Below are 20,208 nucleotides of genomic sequence, written 5' to 3'. Positions count from 1 at the left end.
CCATCCTGTAGTGTTCCTGTAAATGAGCAGTGAGCAACACGGCCCTTTTGGTAAAGTTGATTTTTATCTCAAGTTTTTATAACAGATACTGCATATCTTGATAGATCCCTACTCAGTTTCTTCAGACTTAATTTTTTTTGGGGGGGGTTGTCTTCATTAAACTTCATGGCTTTCATTTGCACAGACACTTTGCTTATATTTCAGGACCCTTGAAATGCTTTCTTTAAAAGGATGGCTATAAACTGTACTCAGTAGCCTCTTAGTTATCTTAGTTACATTTTTAGTGTTTCCTAATAGTTTATGCTCTACAAGAAGTGAGTCTGAATCGTGATCCTGCAGATAATGCCCTTTTTGGGCAGCTGTTCCCTGCACAGTAGCTCCACAGTCCACCAAACTGCCAAAACCGCCACTATCATTTTCCCTGTTGCCAAAGGTACTGGACCCTCTTCATATCAATCAGAATAGCAATTAAGGTGCAATATGAGATTTGAAGGGAAGATTCAAACCATTAGCCATTAATATCACAAAAACTGTTTATGAAAGATTAAAGATTCAAAAGCTGAGAATAATAAATGCAAAAATATAAAACTAATATGGGATGCAATGAACAGAAAAAATTACAAGTTTTTTTTTTCTTAAATTTAACCTATATGTATTGGGAAATGTGTTTGTTGTTGCTTTGTTGAGTATACTGGTTGATTTTGTGTGTCAACTTGACATAGAGTCATCAGAGAGGAAGGAGCCTCAGTTGAGGAAATGCCTCCATGAAATCCAGCTGTGTGGCATTTTCTCAATTAGTGATCAGTGGGGGAGGGCCCAGCCCATTATGGGTGGTGCCATCCTGGGCTGGTGGTCCTGAATTCTATAAGAAAGCAGGCTGAGCACCCTCCATGGCTTCTCCTCAGCTCCTGACTCCAGGTATCAGGCCTGCTTGAGTCCTTGTCCTGAGTCCCTCCAAAGATGGACTGTGATGTGGAAGTATAAGCTGAACAAGCTCTCTCCTCCCCAACTTGCTTTTTGGTCATGGTGTTTCCACCATTGTAGCAAAAGAACCATAACTAGGACATTGAGCTTTTTGGTTTATTTTACATTGGTTTGTTTTACATTTCTCATGCTTCAGCTCACCTAGAATTATCATATTCTCCAGACTTGGTGTAATGGAAGTTTTGGTTTCTTTGTAAACGCAGTTATATTATGTAAATGTTTTTGTTTTAATTCCAAGTGTGGGATTTTAGTTGGGCTACAGTTTGTCCATACCTCCTAATTGTCACGTGCAGGGTGTAATCTTTGCCAGCTGGTAATGGCCTTCCACGGCCTTCCATATGCGGCAAGAAGAGGGGCATGGTCTAGGACTCTGAGAGTAGAAATATGAGGGCTGAGAAAGAGAAAGGAGGTGCACGTGTTGGCATTCAGTGTTGGTGTGTGGTGTGGAGCAGTTTGGAAGACCAGAGACAGTGTGACAGTTTGGAGCAGACAGATGGAGAGAAACGCTTCCGAGTGCAGCAGCATGGAGGAGACTGCTAGCTGCGTCTGCAGTTGCCGGAGATTGAGGGGGAGCCCTAAAAGAACCTCTTGACCCTAACTAGCTGGGAGAAATAAAGGGCTCTGGGCTCCTCTCCCCACTAAACTCTGCTCTCTCCTACTTAAGGTTGGGGGCTTGGTGGAAGGGAGGGAGAGGCCTAAACACCCCAAATGAAGTTTTAAAAAAGAGCGCTACAGATGGCTTTCTGCTACAACTTGGATCACTTGGTCTTGGTCTATGTATGTACTTCTTCATTAACTGGTAGTATCAGACAGGAACTCACATTACCCATGTCTTTTTGATACATCGCTTTATTGCAGTACAGTTAAATAAATATGTCACTGCAAAACAAATGATTCTTCCCGCTTTACCCCACCGCTTCACAGGTACAGCAATAATCCAGTCTCACACTCAGAAACCACCAGCAGACAAAGTTCATTCTGCCCCAAATTCCTTTTTTGTGGAATTTTTTTTAATGTTTTGTGAAAACTCCCATAAGTTGTCAGAGATCCATCCCTTGTGAGAGAGAGCTCTGTTATCTCCTGCATCTGGTTTGCTGGATCTTCTGTTTCCCTTTCTAATTCCTGCCTTCCCACCTGCTTCTTCCTGCTTCCTACCTGCTTCCGGACAGTGTAACCAGCTCATTTTGGTGATGACTGGTTTGGTTTTGCCACTTTGTGTATATGGTATGGCATATGACGAATCACCTGAGGACTATTCTTGTTCTGCACCTTTTCCACATAAGATCCGACAATGAACCTTTGAAAGGTCAGCAGTCTATGGAGATAGTGATAGCTTTAGGGGCTATCAATCTGCATAAGATTCTAAGCACTGGCCCACAAAACTTACTGACAAGTCTTGAAATAAACTGTTAAACTGAAAATTTGTTTATCTTTTAGTCTGCTTTTAGAGGCTCATTTCTTTTTTCTTAAGCATTAGCATCTTACTTGGATTTTTTTTAAACATGGGTATTTTTTTTAAGATTTATTTATTTTATGTATATGAGTGTTCCATCTACATTTACACCCACCAGAAGAAGGAATCAGTTCACATTATAGATGGTTGAGAGCCACCATGTGGTCACTGGGAATTGAACTCATGACCTTTGGAAGAGCAGACAGTGCTCTTAACCACTGAGCCATCTCTCCAGCCCCCTTACTTGGATTTTTATTTACAAAATAAAGTAGGATTGGTGGGATGCCTTGGTGGGTAAGAGCACGTACTGTGAAAGCAAGAGGACCTGAGTTCAAATTCCCACAGAAAAGCCAGGCGTGGCCAAATGCGTTTGCAACCCAGCAGAAGGCAGAGAGTCAGGTCCTGAGAGCTCACTGGTTAACCAGCCTAACCAAAACAGTGAACTTGAGGTTCACTGAGAGAGCGTCTCTCAGGAAAGTGAGGGAGGAATTAGACATCACATATCTCTCTCTGGCCTCTGTATGCACAGGCATGGGCCCACACACCTGCATGTATGTGTATGTACACATAAGCACACATAAAATAGCTAATTAAATGAATAATGGGAAATGTCAGGTTCCCAAAAGCTGTATTAGTAAAATACTTGTTACTTAAGAAAATACCTAAAACTTGCAAAAACTGCCACTTCTAGGCTAATAAACTATTATAGATTTGTAACAAGATTTAAAAACCATTCAGTATGGGGCTGGAAAGATGTCTCAGCAGAGGACCCGGGTTCAAGATTAAAGAAAAAAAAAAGAAAGGTGACTTCAAATACGTTGCTTGCCTCATACTCCTTAAGTGGTTAGAACACTGGTTGCAAAGTAGTAGGCACCAAATTTTCTGTGAGCTCTGCATGAGCTTCATTGTGAATATATTTTTTGATGCCTCAAAAAGACATTTCTTTTTTCATTTAAAGTCATCTATAAGAGGATAACCCTTGAGTTTTTTTTTTTTTTCCTTCAGTATTCCCTTTTATTTTTCTTTCTAGCAGTTTATTTCAGGGCTACCTTCATTCAGTAGCTTAGAGTATCACTGCCATTGTCTTGATCAGAAGTTACAAATTTGAAATGGCTGCTGTCCAACGTCTGTCAGAAGGGTGTTTGTGAGAAAAGCTATTTAAGGAAAGATTAACTGGGAGTGGGGAAGACAGTTCATTTTCTCTGTGTATTCTGAATCCTTCTGTTTCCCACTAGGGCTATGACAGCTACTTTTTTGGGTAGTATGTCATATACTCTGGATTTTACCAAGCACTGATAATTTAGAAAAATCAAATATAGTTACACTCCAGTGTTTGAAAAGTTATAATTTGCATATACCATCATATCATTTAATTCCTCACTTCCCTGCAGAAAGCTAACAATAAAGGCCTTAGAATTTATGCCAGGAAAAAGGTTTTGGTGTCCCTGAAGGATCAGTAGACTATTTTCTTTTGAGGGTGAAAAGGAGATAGGATCTCCTTATGTTGCCCAGACTGGCCTCAAAATGGGTGTCCTAAGCTTCTCCTAAGCTGTGCACATCACCAGTAGCTCAGGAAACTTGTTTTTAATGATACTCTAATTTATGTTTCTCTTGACTATTAGGAAGTAGAGTCCCAAATTTTGATATTGTCTGACAGCAACTCTGGAAGTCTGATAAATATGTTCTAAAGTGTGTATGGAAAGGATTAAGTAGAAAATAGATACAGGCATTACAATGTTTGGTAGCTTCTGCTTTATTATACTTAATATTGCTGAGCTGGAACCAGTGAGCTCTTTTTTATATGTTCTTTTCTTTTTACTAGAGAACACTGTGTGATGTGATCCTCATGGTGCAGGAGAGAAAGATACCTGCTCACCGTGTTGTCCTTGCTGCAGCCAGTCACTTTTTTAACTTAATGTTTACAAGTGAGTATTTGCCGGTAAAACCTATTTTTTATGAGAATTAGGTAGAATCCAAATAATTTTTTTCTAGCTTTTAATACTATTTAGAACTTAAGACTATAGAACAATAATAAAAGTACTCAGGTGTGATGATGATCAAATTGTCTGTGATGGTAAAGATAGTTTTTGCCTGAATGTCCAGGGTTCTTTGTTTGGTGGGTTGGTTGGTTTTTACTTCACCTGAGGTAGGAAGGCAGGGTAACAGATACATCTCTTGGCATTGTATCTAGCAAGTTTATGCCTTGAAAGGACTGAGGGGAAGGAGGAGGGAGGGGAGAAATTGAGACACAGTGTAGTGGAAAGAACCCTTTATTTTTAGCCGAGACCTAGAACCAAGTCCCGATTACACTGCTCAGTATTGTTTTCTGAGGTTTGTTTTATTGATTTTGAGACAGGTGTTTACTCTGTAGCAAGATGGACTGAGAACTTTCAGTGATCCTCTTACCTCTGCCTCCCAATTGCTGAGATTGTAAGTGCGCATCATAATACCTACCTCTTGTTCTGCGATTTTGATCAGGTTAAATAACATATCTGCCTCAAGCTTTATCTTAGGTGCCCTTCCTACCTCTGAGGCTTTGGAGAGAAATAAGAGAGGAGTGAGGCTGAATTATTTTAGGACCTGGGAGAAAAGAAAATCTAATTTTATATCTTTCTCATTTGCACTTGAGGAAGCATTTAGATTAAAGGAGTGCCACTGACATGGAGAGTTAATTTGCATTTCCATCTAGAGCTCTCTGTTCTAGTGTTTTCTGCATTTACTATAACCTGGAGTGTACTGGTTCCTCAGTTAACCTTGTGGAGGTGCTGCTATCATTTGTTTCTTCTCTTCTTTCAGCTAACATGCTTGAATCGAAGTCCTTTGAAGTAGAACTCAAAGATGCTGAACCTGATATTATTGAACAACTGGTGGAATTTGCTTATACTGCTAGGTGAGTTAAGACTCATTCTTTTGGGGGTTGTAAAATTGGCTCTGCCACAGAAAAGCATCATTGTAACAAATTAGATTGCTCCTGATTCCTTAGAACAACAACAACAAAAACTGTAGGGTGTTTTTTTTTTGTTTTTTTTTTTTTGAGGAGTTGGAGGGATCATTTGTCGCAGGAGAGTATATTTCACAGTAATATTATTTAAGCAATAAAAATTGTGTGAAATTAATATTCCCTTTAACTTACAGAATTTCTGTGAATAGCAACAATGTTCAGTCTTTGTTAGATGCAGCAAATCAGTACCAGATTGAACCTGTGAAGAAAATGTGTGTTGATTTTTTGAAGGAACAAGTTGATGCTTCAAATTGTCTTGGTAAGAAATACCGCATTCCTATTCTCTTTTCAAAAAAAAAAAAAAAATCCTTATTGTGTATTTAAATAAAGAAAAAAATATATTGATAAGAATCTTCACTTAACCTTAAAGATACTATTCATTGAAACATTTTAAAATTTTAAACATAAAATTTAAAAGGAACTTATAAAGAAAGGCACATACTTGCCTGGGCAGCAAAAAGCTCAATAACTTCTTCGTCACAATTTTCAAAATTACCGTGGCTTTTATGATTTTTTATTTATCAAAGACAAGGTACAAGGATGCCATCTATTTCTGTTATATAAAAAACACCAGCATTTCTTATAGGCTCATAATGTACTAAGAAAATTGTCTATAACTTCCCTGGAGTCATGTAGTCACTACAGTAATCTGTTGCTTGTTTAGAACACCATGCCATTTCTCCACGGTCAAATATGATGCTTTGCACTAGGAAACAGAAATCATAACTTAAGGGGCTTGTTGAGGAACTGCTGTAGCTCTTTGAAGCTATTGCCTCAAGTAAGAAAGTTGTCCTTGAAAGAAGTGGAGAAAGTAATTCAGAATTTTCTAAGTTTAGAGTGCATTTTACTGTGAGATGATCCTTAGTGACAGTGAACAAATATTCTGAGCTTTGTTCCTACCCATACTGTAAGTCATAGACTTTAGGGAAAGAAAAGGCTGAAGGACCAGGACAGCAAGGAGAAAAAAGTAGAATCAAGGAAATTGAGGGCCCTGAACTGAGTCAACACTAAGATTTCTGACTCAAGGGAAGGATGAAAGGATACTGATGACAGGAAGGTGAAGGCTGGGGCAGAGGGCTCCTGGGGATGTTTGGACCTCTTCTGTCCCACTTTTCCTATACTTTGTTCCCTTGTGGCACTTTGTATTCCTACCAGCACACATACTCTGAGCCCTGGGAGGAAAATTTGGAAGGTAGTCAAAAAGGAAACATGATCATTGCAGAAAAGAATAAAGGTCAGGCAAAAGGGAAAAAATGAGACTGGTCTAGCATCCTGAGAAGGAACTGCAGTTGATGAAGTAGGACACAAGTAGATATGGAGGTGAACATAATGATGGAATTTCTTAGCCATAGGTCAGCATGTAAAACCCTTATTAGGAATAAATACTGCCTGCTCTTCACCTGTGTATAACAGGCATGCTCTGGATTGAGATTCAATTTCTGTACTATAGTTTACAGCTCTCTTCATCTAGCTTTTATTTATAATAGTTAAAGCTGGTTTTCCTTATATAAATAAGGATTTGCACACCGTGCTTTTACAAGAGGGCTTTACTTTAAAAGACATCGGGGGTGGGAAGCTGGAGAGCTATCTTGGCAGTTAGGAGTACTTACTATTATTGCAGAGGACTCAGGTTTGGTTCCTAGCACCCTGTAACTCTAGTTCCAGGGAATCCTTCACACTCTTCGGGCTTCCTTGGGCATCAGGTATGGACACAGTGCACATACCCATGCAGGCAAACACACATACACATAAGCTATAAATAAATAATTTTTAAAACACATTTTTGAAATAACTTCTTAGCACTTTAAATTTTTTGGCATGATTCAATTGCAAACAAAAATGTCTTTAAAAAAAAAGCAGTAGAGATAGTGGTACCAAATATAATGTGTAGAAACTAAGTTGAATTTTTGCTAAGTATGCCTCATGTTTTGTGCTTCTAAGCAGAGCATATTGGAATTTGCCTATTTCCTGCTACCATTTTGTGGGGCTTCTGTTTGTTTTTGTGGCTTGAGCTTGAAGCCAGGGCCTTGTGTGTGGTAGGTAAGCCTTCTGCTGCTAAGCTCAGTACTGTTAACAAAGCTGAAAGGGGAAGGGTGGCCCAAGGGCCTAGAAAGGAGCCTGACTCTGAGCCTGAGCTTGGGACAAAGACAGAGACTTCAGCAAGGCATGATGGCTGAAGTGGGTGGATTGCCCTCGTTAAAGGCCAGCCTGGGCTATAGTAGGAGATCTTGTCTCAGAAAAGGGGACAGTGGCTCTGAGCCATCTTACAGTCCCTCGGGAACTTGGTAGAGGCAGGATGAGAGGACCTGCCTCTATCTGCTTTTTCTGTGGGTCTGAGCATAGCTGTCAATGCTAGCCAGTTAGCGGACTCCTGCCAAAGATTTCCTCTTGCTTCTCTACTGCTCTACATGTCTGGACAGTCTAACTTCCACAGGTGCTAAGGGAACCCATGGCAACTGATTGAACTGGGCAAAATTCAGTCAGGCATGATGATGCAAACCTCTCTAATCTAGTCCTGAGAGAGCAGAGGTAGGTTCAAGACCAGCCTGGTTTATATAGCTAGTCTAGGTTAGCCAAGGCTATATAGTGAAACCTGGTCTGAAAATAACAGAACAAAATCATACAAAGTTCAAGGGAAACTAGTAGTTTGAGAGACAGAAAATCACACTAAACAGGCAAAATGAATAGCTCCTAGGAGCAAATTGAATGTAATAAATACAAGAAGATTAAAAATAAAAAGATGTTTGAAGGGTCATAAGCCCCATGATTTTTCAGTCTTGATATTTAATCAAACTGAACACTAAAGTAGATAACCCCTAAAATTCAAACAAAAAAATCAGTTAGGAAACTATCTCAGGATCCAATACTGCAAATAAAAGGAAGCCATTACTGAAAGGTGAAAGAGCCATAAGAGGAAGAATTGGGGCACTAATGTGAAACAGCTCCAAGAGCAGAGAAGAGAAGACAAGTCAACAAACTGCAAAGATCTGCATTGGATCTTAAAGACAACTTCAGACTGAGTAAAATGTCTGACTTCTGAACTAAGATATTCCTCAGCTCTATCTAGTGGTATTTTTATCTCTAAAGATTGAGAGCTTGGAATTGAGGTGGTGAAAATGTTCTGGAGCTAGATAACGATCGTGCTGGGAAGACTAAACATGATTGGTGGTGGTTCTTGCAAAGGAGCTGGCTTCAGTTTCTCATCACCCTGTGGTGACCCACAGCCGTCTGTACCTCCAGTTCCAAAGTTCTAACACCTCTTTTGGCCTTTGTGGATACTACATGCACGTGGTGCACAGACATACCCAGCAAAGCACACACATTTAAAAACCTTTTTTTAAATGGTGATGGTGGAGGAGGAGATTGATGTGGATGATGACAGGAAGTTTAAGGGAACTCTTTTCAGTTTTAGTGTAAACCTAAAACTACCCTCTAATATTAGTAATAGAAGATTTACTCAGAAATTCCATCCTTTGATTATTTCACTCTCAAAGGTTATTAACAAACTAAAATATAAACATACTTAAAGGCATAGTAACAGGTGATAAAAGCACTTCTTGGGATTTCAGTATCTATTTGTGATATTTAAGAAAATGAAAAGGTTTTAGCTTGTTTTGATGGCACATACCTGTAATTCTAGCACTTAAGAGACTCAGGCAAAAGGATTGTGAGTTTAAGGCAAATCTGGACTACATGTTGAGACTTCATTCACAAATCAGTTAATAAGTAAATCATAAACCACAGACCACACAGAATCATCTTGCCGGTGCAAGCAAATTTATAGAGAGATAGCATACCTTTTACCATGAATGTTCAGAATGGGAACAAGTCAGTTCATTTTTACGGGAGACTTAAAGGAGATGAAAGATACCATCTACCCTATCAAATTGGTTGGTAGTGATGAATTATGGTATAAATATGAAAACATCAAAACTCTGTATTGGCTAGACATAGTGCCTTTAATCCCAGTACTTGTTGGCAGAGGCAAACAGAGCTCTGTGAGATGAGACCAGCTTGGAAAGTTCCAGGCACCCTGGGCTACAAAAAACAAAGCAACAATACTCCATCACATAGCATGTTAATAAACAACAGAAAATTGAAACATGGGTTACTGGGGTAGGGGGAGGTCAGTTAACATTTAAGAAGATGTCCATTTGCATTTTTATACACCAAAGAAATCTAAGAGGACTTACCAAACTGCTTCTGTGAAGGAATAGATAGTAAATATTTTAGACTTTGTTAGCATTTGTCTCTTCCTTCCTTCTCCCTTCTTTTCTCCCCCTCATCCACCCAGAAAAAGCATTCATAGTCTCTGTCTCTGTCTCTTTTCTCCCCTCCCCGTCTCTCTAAAAAACATTTAGATATAAGCATAAAAAACAGTAACTAACCCTGGCAAGGTGGCACACAAACAGATTGAGGACTGGCTAGATTTGGCCTGTGGACAGTACTTTGCTTCCTTCTATAGAATATAAGAAACTCCCTCTAAAACATAGTAGAACAATTAGGAAAATGCTGAATGGGCAGTATACAAAGCTTTATAAGGGAAAATTGTATATACAGAGTGTAAGCAAAGCTGATGTCGTAAATAACTTACAGTGGAATAAAATTGAAATCAAGTCCTTTTGTTAACTGGATGTATTGTAGATTGGTGTGCCTGTGGTCAGGAGACAGCCTGTAGTAGGTGACGCCTTTCCTCCACGTGGGCCCCAAGGACCCCCGCTTGGAGGCAAGACCCTTTCTCTGATGAGCTGTTTTCCAGTGCAATGGCACATCCTTACATAGATCTCTTTCTCTGTGCTGCAGAAGTCAGCTGTTCCCCAAAAGCAATCCAAAGCTTAGTGCAGTCTTGACAAAAATATCGCATTTTTAAATGTAATAGTTTTAGATTTATTTGTGAAAGAAAATGTTTAACAGTACCTGAGAGAAGTTTGGAAAAATTGATTCTCTTATTATTCTCAAGCATAAGACAACCTCATATTGCCACAAAAATAGACAAATTATTGGAACAAAACTGATCTAGATTTATGAGGCCCACTTAAATTTTCCTGAGGCCTTGCTTTATTTCCTCTGTGCACCTACCTAAATCACATACTACGTGGTATTTTTTTAGTCAGGGTCTTATTGTGAAGTCTGGACTGGCCTTAAACTTGAGATTTTCCGGCACATCGTTTCAGGTTCCAGGGCTTTGTTCTTTTCTAAAACCAATGTCTGTTTTGTTTCGTTTCGTTTCTTTTCTTTTTTCTGTGTTTAGGTATAAGTGTGCTTGCAGAGTGTCTGGACTGTCCTGAACTGAAAGCAACAGCAGATGACTTTATTCATCAGCATTTCACTGAAGTGTACAAAACTGATGAATTTCTACAACTTGATGTCAAACGAGTAACACAGCTTCTCAGCCAGGACACTCTGACTGTGAGAGCAGAGGATCAGGTGACACATTATCTTCTTAGATATTTCCTGGTTAGAACTTCTCTATCAATTTCATATTCCTGATGTCTTAATAAACAACAACAGAAAGTCTTGAATTAGGAGAGAATACATGCCTTGTAATAAATACATTAACACAAAGCCATTTACATTGGAAAAGCTAAGACTATTTGTAAGAACTGCATAGTAGAGAAAAAAACTACTGGGTAAGATGTTGGCCTCCCCCAAAAGATTTCCTGAACTTATATTACCATACATGTCGATGGGAATTTAGAAGATGTGACCAAGCTGAGGATGAGCAGGTCCAATATAATCATAAGGGTCCTCAAATGTGCAAAAGATTGACCAGTCGTTGCTGCTTTGGAGATGGGGTAGGTCCAAAGTGCAAATGGGTCATAAGAGGCTTGAAATGGTAAATAGTTTGTTCTGTGGAGCCTTGAGGTAGCCCTTCTGGCACCTTGACGTTAGCCCAGCATGCCTTGATTTACACTCTGTTCTCTAGAACCATCAGCTTAAGTGTTACGTGTGTAAATTGTCAAAGGTATTTAGGAGCAGGTTGTATAACTTTAATATTTAGACTCAGTCTTTATTTGTTTAGCCCCACATCTTTCTCCGTTTAGGCCACTAAATTTGTAGTAATTTGTTACAGCTGCAATAGGAAATAAATGTACTGCTATAAGAACCCATGTTTTGAGTGGCTACTTTTCTTTAAAAAAAAAAAAATCACTAACCCATGTTCTTTTGCTCTATGTTGTTCATAACATAGATTTTCCAATTGGAGAATTTGACCAGATAAAAAGAAAAACTCAGTTTCACATGTCCGTGTGGCTAAAGTTTAGTAACTTAGGAGGCTAAAGAACTACTTGAGCCCAAGATGTTGGAACCAGTTAGAATGTAATATGAACCTGTCTCCAAAGAACCAAAACAGAGCTAGAAACGTCAGTTCTCTCATCAAAATTAACTGGCTGGTATGCAGCTGAAGAAAGTGACTTATGCTGGAAAAACTGACAGATATGGCCTGCTGTTGGGCATCAGTGATGCCATATGGAGTACATGCTCACTTGATGTGATAACATAGCAAATAGTTGCTGTTCTGGCTGGGGTTGGTCAGTATGACACAAAAGTAGACAGATCTGGAAAGAGAATTGTTTTTTAGGGTTTTATTAATTTATTTTATGCATATGAGTACTGTATCTGCATGTACACATACATGGCAATAGAGGGCATCAGATCCCAGTGGCACCATGTGGTTGCTGGGAATTGAACTCGGGACCTCTGGAAGAGCAGACAGTGCTCTTCACTGAGCCATCTCTCCAGCCCCATGAAAGAGGGAATCTTATTTGAGAAAAATGTCTTCATAAGACTGGTCAGTAGGCAAGTCAGTGGGACATTTTCTTAAATAATGATTAATTTGGGAGGGTCCAGCACACTGTGGACAGTGTAACTCCTGGGCAGGTAATCCTGGTATATATAAAAGAAGGCAAACCAAGCCAACAAGCGGAGTAACCCATGGCATCTGTTTCAGTTCCTGTTTCCAGGTTCCTGCCTTGAGTTCCTACCCTGACCAACCTCAATGATAGAGTGTGAACTAAGAGATAGAGTTAAACTCTTTTCTCCCAAGTTGCTTTTAGTCATGGTGTTTTATCATAACAGTAGCAACCCTGAGATAATCACTGTGGTCACCCTCCCCGAAAACATAGCATGAGGTTAATGCACAAGACATCAAACAAGCTGAAATTGAAGACAGTTTACCTGACCGGGATTCAGAACTGTTAAGATTGTCAGAAGGAAAGCCTGAGAAGCTGCCAAACTCTTAAAAAAAAAAATCCTTAAATGACTTACTGACTTAATGTGGTTTCCTTTATGGAATAATGGGAGGAAAATAATGCTAGATAAACTCTAAAGAAATACAAAACTCCTGTGGTATTACTATAGTAGAATTAACTTATTATTATGACAGATACTTCATACTACAGTGAGTGAGTGCAGAGAATACTAAATTTAAATCTAAGAAGACCAAAAGCAGTCTAAACCTGTTATAAAATAAAAAGCCTCTCTTTAAAATTCCAGTTCCCACAATATAACTAGCTCAAACTTACGTTTAATGAGTAGTATGAGTATGTATCTGAAATAAGTTGTTCATGCTGTTCAATGATTTGTAAATTAAATTATATTAATGAACTTGGACTTGTTCAGTCTAGTTAAATGAATGCTACAGTACCATTTTGGAAAGTAATTCTTATAAATATCCTATACTAAGTATAAAATTTTTTATATCTCAAATTTTCTAGAAACAGGTAAGTGTGTTAGTTCACAGTGTAGAGATACAAAGTTAAGATCAATAACTTTCACGTCTCCTGGAATGGAAGTTTCTTGGGTAATCGTGTCTTGAGCATATGTTGGAACTATCACTGGCCAGAAGACTTCTTTGAGTATCATGTGTCTGCTTCTGAAAAGGAAGCTAGGGTTGTGTTAAAACACCCATACAAATTTTGGGACTGGAGAGATAGCTTAGTGATTAGAGCACTGAGGCTTTACAAGGACCTGAGTTCGGTTCCCAGCAGCCATATGAATGGGTCACACTGTGTGTAATTTCCAGCTGCAAGGACTATGATAACTTCTTCAGGCCTCTTCAGGTACCCACCAACACATGGAGACTCATACGTAGATAGACATAAATAAAAAATCTTTTCTAAGAATTTTATTTTATTATTTTTAAAAGTAAGTAAGTGTGTGTGTGTGTGTGTGTGTGTGTGTGTGTGTGTGTGTGTGTGTGCGCGCGCGCCCTTAGAAGTCAGAGGCTTTGGATGCCCTGGAGCTGGAGTTAGAGACCGTTGTGACTTGCCTGGCATGGGTGCTAGGAAACAAAATCAGGCCCTCTGGACAGCTAAACTATCTCTTCAATCCCATAAATCCTTTTTTTTTTTTTCCTAAATCACAATTTTATCATCTTTCCCATCACTGTATTTATTAGTAGTTAGTTACAGCAAACATACTGCCTATAAGGCTCACTAAAGCAGTGTGTAAAATGTTTGAGGTGTTGAGAAATGCAAATAAGTATTTGGACAAAATCCTGAGAATAAATAATTGCTCCCTTTTCAGTGTGAGCGTGAAAATGGATGTTTGGTATGTTGCTGCCATCTCAGAACTTTCCTGTTCTCTTTTTCCCTTTAGGTGTATGATGCTGCAGTGAGATGGTTGAAGTATGATGAGCCTAATCGCCAGCCATTTATGGTTGATATCCTTGCTAAAGTCAGGTTTCCTCTTATATCAAAGAATTTCCTAAGTAAAACAGTACAAGCTGAACCACTTATTCAAGATAATCCTGAATGCCTTAAAATGGTGATAAGTAAGTTGCATTCATACCCATTTATATATGTACTACGTAGCAATTTTCTATGGACTAAAAACCTGTTCCAGTGGCTCATACTCACTAATTAGGGAAAAACTTTGTCGTCTTAGCATGCTAATCCCTTAGGGTTCTCAGTCCTGTGAAAAGGATTAGCCTCAGTCCTTATTTTATAGTGAAAGAAAGTGAAGATTTTTTTAAATTTGTACACAGTATCTTTCATGTACTTTGTTTATACTGTATCCTTTTTATTTAACCAAGTAGTTTCCCATCTTGACACTTCTTTTTCTTAAATAAGTTTTCTTTATTTGCCTGGAGCTAATAATATACTCATTTCTTTCATATTTTTTACTAGCCTAGAAGCCCTATATACTTTTATAAAATGCCACTTTCACATAAATTTGTGCAGTTAACCCATTGCTTTTATTTCTTTTTTTAAGTTTTTATTCTTTACATCCTTGTAGCCCATCCCTCCTCCCCTCCCAGTCTTACCCTCTCTTCTTTTCTTTTCTCCCTCCCTTTTTCCTCAGAAAAGGGGAGCTCCCTTTCCCATCCACCTGAGCTCATCAAGTTGCACCAAGACTGAGCATTTCCTCTTTCCCTGTGGCCTGGCAAGGCAGTTCCACCAGGGGGAAGTGATCAGAAAGCTGGCAAATGAGTCCATTCCAGTGCAGTCCCCATTTCCCTTACTAGAGGAAGGGAAGCTAAGCTGCCTATCTGCTACATCTTTGTAGGGGTCCTAGGTCCAGTTCGTGCATGGTCTTGCTTGATACTACAGTCTCAGGAAGCCCCTCTGGGCCCTGGGTAGATGACTTTGTTGGTCTTCTTGTGGACTCCTGTCACCTTCAGGTCCTTTTCTTTTTCCTCCCACTTTTCCACAAGATTCCCTCTGCATCGTCTAATGCTTGGCTGTGAGTCTCAGCATCTGTTTTGAGGTGCTCTGTATAGAGCCTCTCAGAGGACAACTCTGTCAGGCTCCTGTTTGCAAGCTTAGCAGAGTATCATTCATAGTGTCTGGTTTTGGCACTCTGCAAGGAAGTGGTCTTTGGTTGGGCCAGGCATCAGCTGGGCATTCCTTCAAGCTCTGCTCTATCTTTATCCCTGTACATCTTGTAGGCAAGGTAAATTTTGGGTCGAAGTTTTTGTGGGTGGGTTGTTGTTCCCTTCCCTTTACTAAGAGACTAGTCTAGTTAAGGGTCTCTATGGCCTTTGCTACAAGGAGTTTCTGCTTGAGTCCCCCTCATATTCTTCTAGGAGCCTACCCTGACTTAGGTCTCCAGCTTGTCAGAGAGATGACTCCACCCACCCTCAGTTTCTCTTTTCTCTGCAGACCTCTGCCCTCTCACCCTCTCTCCCCAGGTCTCTCCCCCCTCTTAACTCTCTGTGCCCCTTCTCCTACCTTGTTCCCTCTCTTCAGCCTCTACTTCTGTCTATTCTGTTTTCCCTTCTGAGTGATATATACGCATTCTCCCTTGGATCCTCTGTTACCTATCTTCCTTGGGTCTGTGGATAGAAGAATGGTTATCCTGTACTTTATGACTAAAATCCACTTGTAAGTGAATACGTACTGTGTTATCTTTCTGGGTCTTAGTTATCTCACTCAGGATGATCTATTCTAGTTCCATCCATTTGTCTGCAAATTTCATGATTTATTTGTTTTTAATAGTTGAATAGTATTCCATTGTGTAAATGTACCACAGTTGTTTTTCTTTTTTAAATCCATTCTTTGGGTAAGGGACATTTAGGTTGTTTCTAGATTCTGGCTATTATGAATAAAGCTGCTGTGAACATAGTTGAGCAAGTGTCCTTGTTGTATGGCAGAGTGTCTTTTGGATATATACCCAGGAGAGGAAAAGCTGGGTCTTGAGGTAAAGCTATTCCCAATTTTCTCAGAAAGCACCAGATTGATTTCCAAAGTGGTTGTACAAGTTTGCACTCCCACTGGCAGTGTGGCAGTGTGCATTCTCACCAGCAATAGGCTTGAGATTTTGATCTTAGCCATTCTGACGGGTATGAGGTGAAATCTCAGGGTCCTTTTGATTTGCATTTCCCTGATGACTAAGGAAGCTGAACATTTCTTTAAGTGTTTCTCACCCATTCAAGATTCCTCTGTTGAAAATTCTCTGTTTAGTTCTGTGCCCCATTTTTTAATTGTTTTTTTTTATTAGTGTTTGATTTCTTGAGTTCATTATGTATTTTGGATATTAGCCTTTTTTAGAATGTAGGATTGGTGAATATCCTTTCCCAACCTGTAGACTGTCGTTTTCTTTTATTAACAGTGTCCTTTGCCTTACAGAAGCTTTTTCATTTCAAGAGGTCCCATTTAGTAATTGTTAATCTTAAAGCCTGAGCTGTTGGTGTTCTGTTCAGGAAGTTGTCTCCTGTGCCAATGAGTTTGAGGCTCTTTCCCACTTCTTTTCAAATAGATTTAGTGTATCTGGTGTTATATTGAGGTCTTTGATCCACTTGGATTTGTGTTTTGTGCAGGGAGATAAATATGGATCTATTTGCATTTTTCTACATGTAGACATTCAGTTAGACCAGCACCATTTGTTGAAGATGCTGTCTTTTTTCCATCAGATTGTTTTGGCTCTTTTGTCAAAACTCAGGTGACCATAGGTGTGTGGGTTTTCTTCTGGGTCTTCAAGTCAATTCCACTGATCAACCAATCTATTTCTATGCCAGTACCATGCAGTTTCTATTACTGTTGCTCTGTAGTATGGCTTGAAGTCAGGGATGGGGATGGCTCCAGAAGTTCTTTTATTGTATAGGATTGTTTGAGCTATTCTGCTGTTTTGTTTTGTTTTTCTATATAAAGTTTAGTATAGGTCTGTAAAGAACTGTGTTGTTATTTTGATGGGGATTGCATTGAATCTGTAGATTGCTTTTGGTAAGATGGCCCCTTTTATTTAAAATACCCCTTCAGTGTTTTCCTTCTGCCTATTCCAACATGGACTGCTTGCCTTCTAGGCAGAGCTTGATGTACATTTCTTGTCCTGGGACTTTTCTTATGTGATTCTAATGTGCAGTTAAAACAGAAAGCTGATGATACTGGCACACATTTGCAATCTCAGTATTAAGGAACTGAGTCAAGAGGCTTACTAGTTAAAGGACAGCTTCCGGGCTTATTCAGTGAATTGTATTTCATTAAAAAAAAAAAAAAAAAAGCTTAAAATCTCTGGGTTTCAGCCAGGTGTGGTAGTACATGCCTGTAATTCCAGGACTCAGGAAGGCAGAGGCAGGCGGATCTCTGAGTTCAAGGTCAGCTTGGTCTACAAAGTGTCAGGTAAGGCTACACAGAGAAACTCTGTCTCGAAAAACAAAAGGCCAAAAATAAGAGGTGGGGAGAGATATAGATTTCAATAATTATTATTTTGACAAGTACTCTGGAGGAACCAGATAATCCATTGGGTTACACAGTCTTAGTAATACTGCTTCTTGAAGATCATAAGTTGATTAAGATGAGGATTCTTTGACATTTACCCTTCCTCCTTCCACTTTCATCCTAGAACACTAGAGGGGAAAGGAAGCAGGGGGTGGGGGGGCAGAGGGGCTGCTTTCCTTTTGAAAGCATTGACTTAGTACCTGAAGCTCTTGAAGAGTTACCATGTATTTTTGTACAGGTGGAATGAGGTACCATCTGCTGTCTCCTGAGGACCGAGAAGAACTGGCAGGTGGCACGCGGCCTAGAAGGAAGAAACACGATTACCGCATAGCCCTGTTTGGAGGCTCCCAGCCACAGTCCTGTAGATACTTTAACCCAAAGGTAACTGAGTTTATTCCAGTCTTAATTTTGAAGGGACTGAGCACAGATAGACACTAACATACCCCATGTAGTAAGCAGTAATTGATTGCCTAGTTATTGTTGTTTTACAGGGTAAGGAAATTAAAAATTAGATTTCATATGGCCCATATAACTGCTCTGCAATACTTTAAAAGGAAACACTGCAGAAAAAAACAAGTCCACTCACTCAGTCTAGTGTCCTTGCTTTCATTAGATGATTATCTTCAGTGAAAATGAGTTTCTTAGGCTAAATATGTTTTCTTTCTTGAGTAATTCTACATTGTCATGCTAGACAATTAGGGAAAATGTAGTTACAAAGAAACAAAGATAAATGCCTTTATCCAACAATCTAGAAACAAAGAACACTTTTCCTCTGCCATCCAGGACATTTCATGCTAACTGGAGGAGCGGAGGATGAGTTATAGGTTTAGGAATACAGTTTTTAAAAATATGGAGATGGTTAGTTACAGCCTTGTGTGTTAGTCCTGTGTAGGAGGTATGGTGTGGGGGAAATACCATATTTTTCTGATACTGCATGCATTGCTGGGGCAGAGCAAGTACCAAAGTTCTAAAAGATAATACCCAAAACTTGCAAGATGGTATCCGCAATTCATGCTGAATCCAAGCATAACATGATATCTTTATTTTATAAGCCCTTTTAAAAATTGATGGTTAGTATTTGAGACCAAAGCATCCTATTGACATTAGAGTACTTATGTTATACTTTTTTCTATGTAAAATATGTTCTTTAAGACATCCCTGTAATACAGTGTTGATACACAAGGTATTTATAAAAGTATGGAGATGTCAAGACAGAAATGGACAGTTCAAACCTGTATTAAGTATCAATTCCTGTGAAGGCAAGCACTTTCTCTTCATGAGTGGATTTGTCCCAGTACTATTGAGTAACTAAATGGTTCCCTTAGATTATGATAACAAGTCAGGATTTAGAATTGGTCACTATTGCTGTTATGTCAGCACCAGCTATTATTATTATTATTATTATTATTATTATTATTATTATTATTAGCCTTAGAGAACTATAACTTATGACTACTGGCTTAGGCAGTCTTTCAGTAGTACTGTGATCATTCATACATTTGGACAATTTCCAGATGGACTATACTGCCTTACCCATATAGTATTGGCTAAGTCTTTGAAGTCTATGAGCTTATGGGGAATACCTCCATGGAGGCAATGTTTCTTAGTTGATGGAAAAAGCAGTAGAAAGCTCCATAAATCCAACCTTGTATTTATATACAACATAATTGTTTGGTGCCATTTTACTTTTGTTGTTAGAGCACGCAGATATTGGGTATGGGTTGATGATAAGGTTGTTTACCTGTGTCAGACATTTGCTGGTGGAACAAACTGGCGAACAAGGAACTCTATACTCTGCAGACCGGTACCTACGTAAAGATAGTTGGTTTTAGTTTGTTCCAAAATTGTGGTGTGCACTCTGGTCATGTTGAGACATCCTGAAGGAAGCGTCTATTGCCCCAGAATCACAGGGTAACCTGGGCTGCTGGGCTGTGCTACCATACCATGCTCCTTTTATTAGAGGGCTCTCTCCTGTTCTGGAGTTAAAAGAAACAACTAGATATGTCCTATCTGTAACATGTGTGAGGAGCTGGGGTAGTAAACCAACATACTGTAGACCAGGGGTTTGGCAGGCTTCTATAAAAAAGACCAGAAAAAAATGGTTTCATCTTTGCAGATTGTTATTATTTCTGCTGCTGTGTTATGTTGCTATAGAAGAGAAATAATCATAAACAGTATATAAACAAATGGGCATAATTTTATTCCTTAAAATTTTATTTCCAGGCTAGAGAGATGGCTTAGGGGTTAAGAGCACTGGCTGCTCTTCCAAAGGTCCTGAGTTCAATTCCCAGTAACCACATGGTGACTCACAACCATCCATAATGAGATCTGGTGCCCTCTTCTGGCCGGCAGATGTACATGCAGGCACAACACTGTATACATAATAAATAAATCTTTAAAAAAAAATTTTATTTCCAACAACAAATGTTGGAGTGTATTTGCTTTGGGGGCCATTATTTCCCAACCTCTACTCTAGAGCCATGGAGACTGGACAAGTAGGGCCATTAAAGTAACAAATACTGTATTCTTAGCTAGTGTGTCTTTTGTCTTTACCAAGACATTGAAGAATCCATCCTCTCTTGGTCTCCAGAATTGTTCAGTTTCATGAGCAT

At 39.2% G+C, this 20,208-nt stretch overlaps 1 protein-coding gene across 2 annotated transcripts in view; it reads left to right on the top strand.

Annotated features, from left to right (window-relative positions):
- The window catches only part of Klhl7 (kelch like family member 7), a 55,293-nt gene that overhangs the window by 12,110 nt on the left and 22,975 nt on the right, over window positions 1-20,208 (top strand). For both annotated transcript variants that reach the window (XM_055612772.1, XM_055612773.1), the window contains exons 2-7: window positions 4,260-4,362; window positions 5,234-5,327; window positions 5,573-5,697; window positions 10,690-10,865; window positions 14,037-14,211; window positions 17,835-17,977. In XM_055612772.1, the coding sequence (XP_055468747.1) occupies window positions 4,260-4,362; window positions 5,234-5,327; window positions 5,573-5,697; window positions 10,690-10,865; window positions 14,037-14,211; window positions 17,835-17,977 (816 nt within the window). The remainder of the gene's footprint in view (window positions 1-4,259; window positions 4,363-5,233; window positions 5,328-5,572; window positions 5,698-10,689; window positions 10,866-14,036; window positions 14,212-17,834; window positions 17,978-20,208) is intronic.

Source organism: Psammomys obesus, unplaced genomic scaffold (genome assembly GCF_907164565.1).
Source record: "Psammomys obesus unplaced genomic scaffold, mPsaObe1.curated_primary_1811, whole genome shotgun sequence".
In the NCBI taxonomy this organism is placed as follows: Eukaryota; Metazoa; Chordata; class Mammalia; order Rodentia; family Muridae; genus Psammomys; species Psammomys obesus.
The sequence above is the reverse complement of the archived record's forward strand: the minus strand, read 5'-3'. Positions and strand labels throughout refer to the sequence as shown.